The following is a 14567-nucleotide window of genomic DNA, read 5'->3' as shown; positions in this document are numbered from 1 at the left end:
GGTTTATGCAGATTTCCTGTATAAATTACATGTACGCTTAATTTAGCGCGTATTGGGCGCGTGTATAAAAAATGTCCAATGCTGATGTGCGCTTTCGTCACAGTGCGCCAAATTGATGCCAGTTACCACGGTTAGATACGCTATTTTATTCATAGGTCTACTGTTTGAAGAGTGGACTCTTGAATAAAAACAGTGGACTCATTATGAAATAGCGTTGATAACCACAGAAACAGGCGTCAATTTGACGCACTGTTACAAAAGCGTGTGTCAGCATTGGACATTTTTTTAATATACGCAGCAAAATAAGCGTAATTTATAAATTAATAAATACAGCTGGTCAAATCGATCTCGAGTTGGTATTACATACACGTAAAAGGATGTAAATGAAAGGGAGCGTTGTGAATGGCCAAAGAGGGTGCTGCGACTACCAGAACCTTACACATATTTGAAATCGATTGCAATGTTAATTGATTTGGAGCCCTGCAATTGTCATACATAAACATCCATTAGTTGTATTAGGCCTGCAATCACTTTACATACAGTATTCAAATTAAATTTGTATTGGGGTGGAATTTCCTTTTCATTGTCTCTTTCCCACAAGCATTTTCATAGAGGAGGTACAAAAAATAAAATTTGTCCATCAAAACTGTAATAAGTCATTGTTTTTTATTTTATATTGCGCAGTTCTATAATTTGTGCTTCATCATGACTTCTGGGAAGCCTCGTTCTTGATTGTAATTTCATGTTTTAATTTCATGAATTGAAATAACCTTTAGTTTGATTTTATTATGCATGCGTTTATCATTGTTTTGCTATGCAAATTGTTTGTTTCCAACTAACGTAGGAGGATGAGCGAGTAGTTGATTTGGTTCGCGAGCATGGCCCAAAGCGTTGGTCTCTCATCAGCAAATTCCTTGTAGGACGAACTGGAAAGCAATGCAGAGAGAGGTAATGACCCAATTTTTTTCCGGGGGCTACTTTTACAATACAAGCACTGCTTTTTAGTGGATTTCTCCATTTTCACAGAATTTTATTTTATAATGCAGGGCTCCACACTAACTTTTTTTCTTGGTGGCCCGACCGGTCCACCAAAATTATAAATTTCATATTCTTGGTGGTTTGAAAAGCATATTTGGTGGCGCTAAAACAATGAAAAACATTACAATTTATCAAAACTTTGGTAGCCCAACTGGGCCACCAATTGGAGGGCTTTTACAGAATTTTGGTGGCCCGACTTGCATTTTTGGTTGCCCCGGGCCACTGCTAATGTCGAGCCCTGTATAATGGTTATGATATTTGCTTATATATAATCTGTTTTGTTTTACTTCTTATAGATATACTGTACATGCCTGAATTTATTTTATCTGTATAAGTTCATTGTAACTATTTTGATCACATTACTTTGTTCTTCTGTTGAAAACGAAAAATAATAATTGAAAATTGAACTTTTTGCCTGTTGCCTCAGTCCAATTTCCCCTACGGCGACCGTACGGTTAGTTGAAAACAGCCTATTCAAACCCCCTACATGTATATGAAGCTATTACAACAATTGTGTAAATGGTGGTTTGAACAGCCTATTCACCTACCACCTACATGTATGCATGTACAAAAAATGGCTGTTTTCAACTCGCCTTACGGCTGCAGTAGAACAAATGTGACTGAGGTATTGATCTGCAACATTATACTGCGATGATTGGAGATTTTCAGGGTTCCTTTATTTTTTTAGATTCCTGGGAGCCCTCCGTACGCAAAGGTTTGCTATCATTCGCTAAATACCAATGACCAATCAAGATTATTGGTGCATGCACACTCCATTTAAAACACTGACGGTTAGCCAATCAGTGAAGTTCTTTCATATTTGCAATTCATCATAAACCTTTGTGTTACGGAGCCCTGATCTCTCTTGATCATTTTGGGGCTAAATCGCCCCCCAGCTCCCCTGGGTACATGTAACTTCTTCCCTGCATGGGATGGAAGAAAGGCAACATCTAGTCTGATTTTCACTTGACAAATTTTTGCTCTCAGCAAATCATTTAAAAATAATATATTAATATAGGTATGTTTACCCAGGGAAGCCACTTCAGTTCTGAAAAAATGTTCTCCTAGCGGGCCCTGCTATTAGTATTACCCCAGCTTTAGCTGGGCTGCCTAGGCGCTCAAAAGGAATTTCTTCCTGCCGGGTACCCATTCACCTCACCTGGGTTGAATGCAGCACAGTGTGGTTAAATTTCTTGCTGAAGGAAATTACGCCATGGCTGGGATTCGAACCCACGGCCCTCTGTTTCTAAGTCAGAAGACTAATCCACCGAGCCACAACGCTCCATGATGCAATGAATGATTGCAGTAGCTTTTAACACATAGTGAAAATCACTGATCATTTGTTTCATGATGAATTGAAATGTTCCTTGGGCTGGAGTATGTAAAATGTTGCTTAGCTTTGTCTCATAGGCCTCAGAAGCCCCCCCCCTCCACATTGTGTTTGTTATTTCATTTAAAGTTTTATTGCTGTTTTTTGTTTTTTTTATCAAAGTTTGTCGTCATTTTTGGAGTAAATTGATGTTCAGAGCTTATTTTATTTGTTCATTTATGAAGATTTTATTGCTTTTCCTGTTTTGCACAGATAAAGGAAAAAATTCCCGTGTGGTCATTTATCATCCATAGTATTATTAGATCTACATGTGTTAGCTTTCATGATATATTTTAGACCATAAATCACGGTAAAAACATTCATTTTCAGGTTAGATGCAACCCTGTTAGCAAGTACTTATACAGGAATTCTGGATATTTAAAAAGTTATTTAACCAAAAAAAAAAATGGGCTGTATTCCAATACTAATATTAGAGGGGCTTAGACTTGCCTTTCTTTAAGCCCCTCTGACTGAAGTACACTAATACAAAATAGTAAATAGCAAATTTATGAAATTTTCAGTTTCAGCCGATATTGGATAAGTACCGTTTGTTTGATGGGATGTAATGTATGTAAAAAAATCATTCTCACTCTCTTTTTTTAAAAATCTACATGACAATTCAAGGTTACCTTCTTATGTTCCATTACTACAGGGCCACCTTTCATAAAGACTTATTATAATAACAAATGCACCATTTCTATTACAGATTTACCATCAGCCAATGAGATCGAACGATTTCTGAAGCTTTTAACTGCAATTGCAAGTTCATTATCTTTACAAGTTTTATGAACGGTCCCCTGGTGGGTGTTTCATAAGGCTGTTCGTTAAGTTCTGAACGACTTTACGCACGACTGGAACATGATCTTGGGTCGTAACTCAATTACATAGGGATATCACATAACATAGCACAAGAAAGGATCACCGGTCATTCGTATCTTACGAACAGCTTTATGAAACACCCCCCTGGTATCTAATCCTCGACAACTTCTCTCTTAGCCCCACTCAAATCACAATTGCCCTTTTCTCTCCCCCCACCCCTCATCTCTTTCTCTCTCGTTGGATATTATGTCATAAATCTCTATTTTTAAATACCATAACGATCCATTTTTCTAGATGGCACAATCATTTGAATCCTGACATCAAGAAATCGGCGTGGACGAAGGAAGAGGATTGCATAATCTACGAAGCTCATAAAAAGCTTGGAAACCGCTGGGCAGAGATTGCCAAGCTACTACCCGGAAGGTGAGAAAACATGAAAAGTAAAAAATAAAAATAAGCATTGAACTGTGACAAACTGAAGCTTTTCACAGTACCACTTACCTTTAAAAGTCACTTGAATGATCAAAACGCCAGAATGAAACAGTATTTAAAGGTCAAGTCCACCCCAGATAAATGTTGATTTGAATAAATAGAGAAAAATCAAACAATCATTATGCTGAAAATTTCATCAAAATCGGATGTAAAATTAGAAAGTTATGACATTTTTAAGTTTCGCTTATTTTTCACAAAACAGTGATATGCAAAGCTCAGTGACATGCAAATCGGACAGTCGATGATGTCCGTCACTCACTATTTCTTTTGTGTTTTATTTTTCGAATTATACAATATTTCATTTTTGAGAGATTTGACAATAAGGACCAACTTGATATAATCATATAGCATTAAACAATGCTAATTCCCCGTGTTCAGGGAGGAATTCATCTTTGTTTTACACAACAGGGAGAAAATTGGAATATTTCATATTTCATATAATAAAACACAAAAGAAATAGTGAGTAGTGACGTTTATGGCAATAGTTAATGTCTGTAAATTGATACATTCAGTGGTGCAAAATTGTAATGTGTGTAACTCCTGCATCTTATGTAATTTATAGGTAAATTTGTATATTTTGTAATATTTGTACAGGTAAATTTTGCATATATCAGTCTTCAATGTAAGTCATATAATAGCCCAAATTTGTTTTATCTTTATCTAGAGACAGAATCTTGGGTGTTAATTTCATTGGATATTTTCTTATTTTAGTTAATTACGGCAAATGTCATGAAATGTTTTAATAATTCTTGTATCAATTTCTTTCCAGGACGGACAATGCAATCAAGAACCACTGGAATTCTACAATGAAGAGAAAAGTTGAGACTTGTAACCCGTACACACCTAGTAAATCATCCAACACTCCCCATTACACCAACACTAATGAAAATCAGGTAATTCAAATTTGAAAGATGTTGTATGTTATGCATTATGGTGACCCCTCTTGAGATACATGTAATTTTCCCCCCCTTTTTCCCCTTCCACAGGGTTCTTTATTTTCAAAAAGCATAATTACACTGTATAACATTTACATATTTTTCAGACAAACAGTAGATAAACATGGTATATAAATTATTACTAATGCATAGACATATAGTCAAACTAACTTATGCAAATACCAACTTGACTGAAACATAAAATGTTAAACAATGGTAATTCCACATGTTCAGGGCGAAATAAAACTTCGTTTCACAGGACGATGAGGAGAAAATTAGAATATTTCATACAAGAAAATACAAAGGAAATAGTGAGTGAGTGATGTCATCAGTTCCCTCATTTGCATACTGACCAGAATGTGAATATAACTATTTTGTGAAATAATGCGAAACTTAAAAATGTCATAACTTTCTTATTTTATATCCGATTTTGATAAAATTTTAGTGTTATGCTTGTTAGATTTTTATCTTTTTGTTAGGTTGGACTTGTCTTTTCATAAATTTGCCATGTTTGATGTTAATGTTATAGAAGGTAATATTCAAGCATTATGGCTCACAAGTTTTAATCCTACTTTTTATTTGTGGGTTTTCTTTTTTTACAGAAGCCGAGTAGCAGTCGTTCTAAGATCTACACACCAGACAGTGACTTCATGAATGCAAATTCTATTAGAGGTATGCACTTCTTGTCCTATTTTTTGTTTCTAATTCATTCAAAATTGCCCCCCCCCCATCTCGTTTCTCTATTTGTGTGTTCCTGGATGCATTAAGGCAAGATGCACCTGTATTAACGTCTCTCCTTTGTGTTTAAACCTGATTGTTTTTCTTGACCACAGTGTTCCCAACGTCATGCTTTATAACAGTGGATGGTATTCTGATTTCTAATTTAAACCTAGGTTTAACCCTAATCGAAAGTAGAATTTTAAACCTCACTTCTGTGGAATTCTAGCTTTATAATACTTCTTCCATATTCATGGAAATGTTAAATAGTGTAACCATATAAACTGCTCAAACTTCATATATTTTTAATTTTCATATTCACCCCAACCTTTCACGACTCAATTAACTTTTGTGCAACTTTTTGTCGCAGGATGAAAATAAAAAAACTGGCACTCAATAAAAGTGTGCTCAGAGTTAACGCAGGTTCAACGGTCTAGTTGCAGCAAACAAGTATTTCATTAGGAAGTCTTTACATCAAGGTTAATTGTCAAAAATATTGATCTAGATCTGGTACATTAATGTAAACTTCTCTTTGTAAAATTATGAAATTGTAGCTCAAAATCGATAATCATGATGATCACTAACATGGAAAAGCACATGTGGAACATTAATATTGCTTCGAAAAATACCCGACATTTGATGGAATTCCAATGTGCTTACAGACCTCATTGAAACACTAGTTTTCCTGAGATCCCATTTTTTCATTTCTACCGATTAATTCGACACCTTCATTGTGCTTGGGATTTATCGTTCATTAAATATTCCCTATATTTTTCAGTTCTCACTGATAATGCGTGAATAATTTTTTATGAAAAAGATAATTTTATTAAGGCCTGAATGGTCATTAAATTGTCAACCAAATTTATTCCATATACAAGTTTGTACAAAGGGCTGCATTATTACCAAATTCAATAAGCATCTTCAGAGAAAGGATTTCAACTACAGGTACGTTGTGTACAGACCTGTGTAAGTAATGGGTATGCAAAAAAAAAAAAAGTGGAGCAAATTGTGATGAGATACCAGGAAATTAATTCCTGAACAAAGACGAACTTGAGACGATAACATGGATGGCTGTATTTTATTTTGATCAGATGCCCTGCGGATGCGAGGTCAAGGTCAACGAGTGGTGCGTACCCTCTATCCTATGGGTCATGAGAGCATGAGTCAAGATGGAGGTGAAAGTTCAAAGGTTACTCCAGATTTTAATAGTCCTCAGAAATGGATGAACAACAGTGGGGAAATATCACCCTTCAGGTAAATATTAAAAAAAAAATTAGTGTTATGGTTTAATCTAAAAACTTCAGAAACGTTTGGCAGAACTTTGGCCATGGATACCGGTATATTGAATGGTAGATTTTTAGAAATATATTTTGTTGTATTTAAGAAGAATTTCAATGTTGAATATGCTTATATTTCTTTTTTTTTTCTGTGTTATATATTTTTTTTTGTTGGGGGGGGACGAGTAAGCATTTCAATGACAAAGTCACCTTCAGCCCCTTAGGCATTGGCTAGCTTTGGGAATAGCGATTTAAGAAAATTCTCAAACCACGATGAAACTTCGATTTGAGTACATGTATTAGAACTAAGACCTGAGAACGACCACTATCAAAAGTGAAAAAGTACAACACAAACCATTATTTTATAATTTTAATGCCTCGACTCATTAATAGAACATGTATTGCGTATGCGATGAAATTAAGGTGTTATTGGTCACTGTGTTTCCCTTTTACAAAGCATTCAAAGATTTTTAGACATGATTTTTTTACTGGGCTTCATATTGTAACATATCACAGACACATGCGAAATATGGGACCTTTCAACTCAGATTCTATTTTAAGTCAAATCAACCTTTTTTTAATCATTCAATTGACCTTTCAATTCAATTGTGTTTGGGTTTGTAAGAAAGTACTGACGACGTGCCCGCCGATCATTGCAATCAAGCTATACTGTTGGGGCGACACATTCCGGTGTTCTATTTGTTAGCTATTATCTATAATCATTCTTATGTTTTATTCTTGGTTTCCCTTTTTTCAAGCCTTTGAGGCTTTTAGGGATACCTTTTTCTTTCATTATTTTTTTTTTAATCTCAATGTTTCATGATTATATTTGTATATTTATGTTCAAAATAATGTATGATATTTGTATGTTTTTACTTGTATATAATATTGAAAGAAATAAATGAGAGTATTTCCGCTCTCCCACAATCACAATTTCAGTTTATTGACCATTAAAAAGACATCAAAATATGTACAAAAATAACATGATACAAACAAACTAATTCAAAATATAACAGGTTACAAGTTACTTAATGGCCTATGCCTTTAATTGTATTCCCCCACCCCTTCAGGGCTTTTTAGGAAGCATTTAGGAAACTTACTCAACCGCCCCTTCCCCCTTCGCAATGTTTTCTCGTTAACGTCCATTCCTCTGTAATTCATACTAGGGGCTTTGGATGCATTTAAAGGAGAATGAAACCTTTGGAACAAGATAGCTTGTGTGAAAACAGGGAAATCAAAGACACAGATCAACGAAAGTTTGAGAAAAATCGGACAAATAATGAGAAAGTTATGAGCATTTGAATATTGCGATCACGTATGCTATGGAGATCCTCAAATTGACAATGCAACAAAGATGTGTGATGTCACTTGTGAACAACTCTCCCTATTACTTTAGTATATATTTCACTTAAATTGCCTTGTTTATCACATCTATCAGTAGACCATGTGTTCTTTCTAGAGGAGGGCATGTAATACAGATTTTTGAAGGATACATCATGGATAAAGAGTTTGTATCACAATAAGAAAAAACAAAAAGAGACAATTTAAGGGTGTTTTGTAGTCCATCAAAGGGAAAGTTGTTCACATGTGACATCACACATCCTTGTCGCATTGCCAATGGGAGGATCTCCATAGCATTAGTGATTGCAATATTCAAATGCTCAAAACATTCTCATTATTTGTCCGATTTTTCTCAAACTTTCTTAGTTCTTATTCTTTGACTTTTCTGTTTCGACACACGACTAGCTTGTTCGAAAGGTTTTATTCCCCTTTAACTCGTTGGAGACTAAATGATTTTGCAATAACAATTGTTTCTCTAAGATTCCAGCCCTCATATGTGCAGGCTCATTCTCCTAATGGTTAACAAACATAGGGGGTGTTGCAAGAAAATATTTGCGATCTATTGCAAATATTCTGTTGCAATTTTAAAATTGACAGATCAACGTTAGCTGTAGCAAATCAGATTAAACTCCTTGTTTCATGGAGCAGATTAGCAATCAATCACTAATTTACAATTAATTGTGAGACATATGATTGATTTAGGGACCAAAAATAGACTTGCAATCGATCGCCAGTTTCTTGCAACACCCCATAAGTCGTCATATGTAATATTCCTTTTCCTTTGAAGGAGTAATATTCCATCTTTTTCTTCCCTTGATAGAGATTTTCGGGAGTTGATTGAGGCCAGTGCCCATCCGTTCGATGTGGATGACAAGGATAATAGCATCACGACCTTTGACCTGTCACTGGGTATCAATTCAAGTACTCCCATAAAGTTCACCCATATGAACTCCAAAGGCTGTGTCGGTATGTCACATTTCAAGGTTCTTACTTCAGTATAGGGGACAGAGCTAGAGAGCGATTTCATATACAGTACAAAAATGCCCCAGTACACTGTACTATCCATTGCGATCCGATTTACAAAATTGAAATAGCATTAGATATGAACTTTTCAGCTTATAAAGTCTTAACAATAGTTGTATTAGAATAGTTGTATTCAATTCTGGTATGTCTAGCCTCCCCTTAGGAATAAAATGAAATCCAATAACAAATTGTAATGACGTCATCATCTGCTGCAATTTGAAACTAATTAGGACTTCACTGTTGTGGCAAAGTAAAATGTGAATTTTAGTATTCCTAGCATTACGCGGACTTCAAATGAAATAATTTTACATCTTGGGACTTTCAAAGTTCAACGAAAATGCAATTTGATTTTTAAAAATCCTAACCGTTTTTAGTTCTTGTTTCAGCATAATTAAGTATTTTATTATGTGAAAAATGAAATATTCTAATTTTCTCCTCATTGTCCTGTGAAACAAAAGTTTTATTTCTCCCTGAACATGTGGAATTACCATGGTTCAATATTTTATTGTTCAGTCAAGTCAGTCCTTTTTGTCAAATATTGACAATTTAAACAATAAAAGCAAAAGAAATAGTGAGTGAGGGACATCATTGATTCTCTTGTTTGCATGTGACTAACTTGTGCGCATAACTGTTTTGTGAAAAATAAGTGAAACTTTAAAATGTCATGACATTCTTATTTTACATCCAATTTTGATGAAAATTTCAGCATTATGTATGTCTGATTTTTCTCTATTGATTCAAAGCGACAGTTTTCTGGGATGACTTTACCTTCAAATGTCATATGGATATTGTTACTTCACATTATGTCTTTTCTGATAATGTCAAAATTCTGGTAGTCCAGGGGTCTGTTTCATGAAACTTGTTACAATAACAGTTAAAATCTACTGAAATCCTTCTTTCTGATTGGCTGATAGTAGTGTTCATTTGTTACTATAACAAGACTTTATGAAATCGGACCCAGATTTCTTTGGTTACTTGTATTTTGCACTGGACTGCAAACGTTAGAATGGTAAAGTAGTTACAACTGTTGTCTTTCAAGTAGAGGGACGTGGGTTCAAGTCCGAGCCATGGAGTGGTTTCATTCAGCAAGAAATTTAGGCACATTGTGGTGCACTCAACCCAGGTGAGGTGAATGGGTACCTGGCAGGATTAATTCCTTGAATGAATCAAGTGCCTTTAACAGCTGGAGCTTTAGCCTGGGTAATTTATAGCTCGCCATTGAATAGGCGATCTAGAAAAACGCCTCATAAATGCTGTATTTTACGATTGTTATTATTATGAATTCATCTTTTGTTTTTATCCTCTTTTTCCTATCAGACTATCGTTTTGACGGCCAGGCCCTTCTAGATCTGTCCAGGGAGACATCAGGTGGTCTTATTCCGATCACGTCACCTGTCACTTCTAAGTTTAGCACCCCTCCAACTATCCTGAGGAAAGCCAAACAGCGCAAGGTTAGTGTAGTATCTGAACCAACCATTCTCGGGAAAGTTAAGCAAACTGAGAAGTCAAAATTAGTTGAGGTATGCACAGGGAGATTTCAACTATGGTGTTGAAATCTGGTGTTGGTTTTGTGACAACACCAACACCAGCTTCAACACCGTAAGCGCAAGGTTAGTGAAATTTGTAAAGCCATGTACTATCTGAACCAACCATTCTCGGGAAAGTTAAGCAAACTGAGAAGTCAAAATTAGTTGAGGTATGCACAGGGAGATTTCAACTATGGTGTTGAAATCTGGTGTTGGTGTTGTGACAAATATGTACTATCTGAACCAACCATTCTCAGGAAAGCTTAACAAAGTGAGAAGTCAAAATTAGTTGAGGTATACACGGAGTGATCTCAAGTAAGGTGTTGAAATCTGGCGTTGGTGTTATGACAACACCAGCTACAACACTGTACTTGAAATGTTGCTTGTGTTGGGATTGACCTCAGAAAATATGGCTTATTTCTGGCAGTGTGTGTCGAGCACTGGTGTAGAATGTCGTCTGCAGAATTGAGCATCACAGCTGGTGTTGATGATCTACATGTATGTGCAATTTCACGTACACCAACCCCAAGAGTAGGGACAGTGATTTTCCGCGATCGCGGAAAACGGACGGAATTCACGAAAATGGCCTTTTGAGACGGAAAGTGGCATTTCAAACGGAAAATCACGGAAAACATATTTTTCCTCAAAATACACAGGACAGCAACATAAATTACTCCAAAATCTCAACAAAATATGAATATTAAATTGCTACAAAACCTCACAAAACACGATCTCACTTCACCACAATCACAACAAAATCAACACATCGTGACTGCTCTTCACTCCTTCACACCCGATGGTACTCCTCGCCTTGGTCCTTCCCGGCTGCTTTGGCAGGGTACGGTCGATCGGCCGTATCGAAATCATTCACATGCAGGTCCTGTTTTGCTGCCCTCTACATTTGAAAATGTACAGCACGATCTTGAAATCCAAAATGGCGGTTAGAATAAAATCGTTGACAGCTCGAAATGGTGTCCATAACGCCCCAAAAGTATCTATAAAAGTTCATTCAACAGTGAAATAATGCTAGAAATGTGAAAGGTGAGGATGTATTCATGTTAATTATATGTGTCAAAATATTTTTTGTGCCCACATAGATCCGATTAGAGCGGATTCTACTGCGTTGTTGGTACACTGACAGATCCAAATTTTGACCAGCGCGAGCGTTAACTTGTGTCTTTGCTACTGGATGGGTAAACGGAATTGTCACTTTTCCGTGTGTACAAAGTCTATGGGGAAACAGAATTTCCGTTTTCTGACATGCCGAAACGGAAAAGGCAATTTTTTTAAACGGAAAATCACTGTCCCTACAAGAGATTGGAAAAAAATCGTGATTTCAAGTTAGGTGTTAGTAATGATGATTTGAAGCACTCAAAAAGGCGGCGAACAGGCTGAACTAGCCCCATAAAATCATATTTCTACAGACAAGATGAGTGCTAATCACTAGGGCCTTATACAATTTAATGAACAATATTTATTCTTTCGGATTGTTCAAGTAATTTTAGCATTTGCATTCTGTTAAGATGAGATTTTACTGTAAATTCTTCCCGATTTCACTTTCGTTGTAGAAAAGTTCTTGCGTAAAGTTGAGATTATCAGCAGACTATTCCTGCTCTCAACACCAACTGAACTGGAAATCAGCCGCTGAGTTTGGTGTACTGTCTAATCCGATCATTCATATCCCGATCACTTGAACTCTTCCTTCTATGTTTAGAATAAGATTCTATGGCCCGAATTCACAAAGGTGGTTATTAAAACCCACAGTTGAGTCCTTGGTTTATGCAGATTTCCTGCATAAATCACGCTTATTTTACCGCGTATGTTGAAAAATGTCCAATGCTGATGCGTGCTTTTGTCACAGGGCCCCAAATTTTATTTTTATTCATGAGTCCACTGTTTTGAATAATGAGTCCACTCTTCAGTGGATGAATGTATGAAATAGCGTACCTAACCATGGTAAGAGGCGTCAGTTTGGCGCACTGTGACAAAAGCGCGCATCAGCATTGGAATTTTTTATACATGCGCCCGATACACGCTAAATTGAGCGTAATTTACACAGGAAATCTGCATAAACCATGGACTCAACCGTGGGGTTTTCTTTTCAAAACCACCTTTGTGAATTCGGGCCTATGAGTTTTTACAATCTTTAATACCAATTTATGCCAACCATTACAGTGCCATTGAGTTATAAATTAAAATTTGTTAATTAATGCATATTCTTTCTCCGTATCTTTTCTCCTCTATTTTTGTCCCACAGCGAGTGAGAACAAGCTCCTCTTCCTTTGATGTCTCCATGGATTCATCGTTAAGCTCCACCCTGAACACGCCCAATACCTCTCGGTATATAATAGGGGAGAATAAGACCCCCCAGGGTACCCCCATCAAGACCCTACCCTTCTCCCCCTCCCAGGTAAGATAACACCTCTCATTAGCAATTAAATATTCGATAAAAATATAAAATAGGTAATGTATATAAAGGGAAGCTTATAAAGTTAAATGATGAACTCTGAAGAAAGTTATTTGCAGTTCAAAATCACAGGGTATTTGATAATCAGCTACAGTTTACAATTCGAAGTACATTAAGATACCATTGAAGATTCAGATAAAACAGGAGATGATGAATAAAACTAATTATGTTAATTAAGTTAAACTAATATTGGATGGACGTCTAAGACATGAAGCCAGTCAGCCTTTATGGATGAGTGTGGGTCTAGTCTTCTCTCTCTAATAACCAAGAAGTCTTATTTATATCATTAGTTTTGGGGGTGTAACACAATTTAAGGTGGAAGTGATTTGAACTTGATATGATTGGTCTGCAGGTAACTGTCTATCAAACTTTTTTGGTATAAGGTGTGTGGTGATGCTCTGTGCAAGTGATTGGGGCTGGAAGTGTGGGTCATACTTCTTTCTTGAAGTTAGCTGACATCACTGAGGGTTGGTCATTTATGGTCAGGGTTTAGGAGTTAAATGGTACTGGAGGTTTTGGGATTCTTAGATGACAGTGGGGGAGTTTGTTAACAAGTGAAGGCAAGTGACTGTAAGGGTAACAGGAAATTAAACTACAAGCTACATAACAATATCAAGAAATATATGTAAATGACCCTGACCCTGTTGCAAATTAGTAGATATATTCTATCTAGTACGATATTTGTTGGGAAAATTTTTCCCCTGGAAATAAGATTGTTTTTAACTTGCAAGAATGATGGTTTTCGGTTTGTTTTTCCATAATTCCAAAGAAAGATAGGATTTAGGCTTGAATATAGGATGGGAAGGAAGAAAGAAAGAAAGGGTGGGGGAGGGGAGGGAGGAAGGAAGGAAGGAAAGAAAGAAAAGGATTTTATTTTCACAATTAAGGTTTGCAGCTCTGGCCTTGGGCAGTCGAAGTAGTAGTAGTAGTAGTAGTAGTATTAGTAGCAGTAGTAGTAGTAGTAGTAGTATTAGTAGCAGTAGTAGTAGTAGTAGTAGTAGTAGTATTAGTAGCAGTAGTAGTAGTAGTAGTAGTAGTATTAGTAGCAGTAGTAGTAGTAGTAGTAGTAGTAGTAGTATTAGTAGCAGTAGTAGTAGTAGTAGTAGTACAGTCATCATCGTCATTATTTTTGTGAGGAGTAGAATGAGTATTATGATGATTACTATTATCTTTTTCATCTTTCGGTCTCGTATTTTACAGTCATAGTTTTTACTCAAATCACTTTATTTCTCTTAGTTCCTGAATGTGAGCACCCCGGCAACATGCTCCTCCTCTTTACTCCTGACCTCCACTCCTATTGGTGGAAATCATTCTCAAGCCACACCCACAATGCTCTCAACACCAGTTGGGTAAGATATACTTCTTGGCCCTTTATTCTTTAAGGTCAAGTCCACCCCAGAAAAATAATTTGAATAGAGAAAAATTCAACGAGCAAAACGCTAAAGATTTCATCAAAATCAGATGTAAAATAAGAAAGTTATGACATTTTAAAGTTTCGCATATTTTTCACAAAACAGTTATATGCAAATGAGACAGTTGATGATGTCCATCACTCACTATTGC

General features: G+C 36.1%; 1 protein-coding gene across 1 annotated transcript in view; it reads left to right on the top strand.

Moving 5' to 3' along the window:
- Nucleotides 1-14567, top strand: part of LOC121417164 (myb-related protein B-like) — a 33659-nt gene that overhangs the window by 7363 nt on the left and 11729 nt on the right. The window contains exons 4-12 of the mRNA XM_041610755.1: nucleotides 845-948; nucleotides 3521-3649; nucleotides 4488-4611; nucleotides 5256-5325; nucleotides 6462-6624; nucleotides 8809-8954; nucleotides 10329-10462; nucleotides 12795-12947; nucleotides 14241-14353. Coding sequence (XP_041466689.1) covers nucleotides 845-948; nucleotides 3521-3649; nucleotides 4488-4611; nucleotides 5256-5325; nucleotides 6462-6624; nucleotides 8809-8954; nucleotides 10329-10462; nucleotides 12795-12947; nucleotides 14241-14353 — 1136 coding nt within the window. The remainder of the gene's footprint in view (nucleotides 1-844; nucleotides 949-3520; nucleotides 3650-4487; nucleotides 4612-5255; nucleotides 5326-6461; nucleotides 6625-8808; nucleotides 8955-10328; nucleotides 10463-12794; nucleotides 12948-14240; nucleotides 14354-14567) is intronic.

This window comes from Lytechinus variegatus, chromosome 6 (assembly GCF_018143015.1).
Source record: "Lytechinus variegatus isolate NC3 chromosome 6, Lvar_3.0, whole genome shotgun sequence".
In the NCBI taxonomy this organism is placed as follows: Eukaryota; Metazoa; Echinodermata; class Echinoidea; order Temnopleuroida; family Toxopneustidae; genus Lytechinus; species Lytechinus variegatus.
This window is presented reverse-complemented; position numbering and strand designations above follow the sequence as displayed.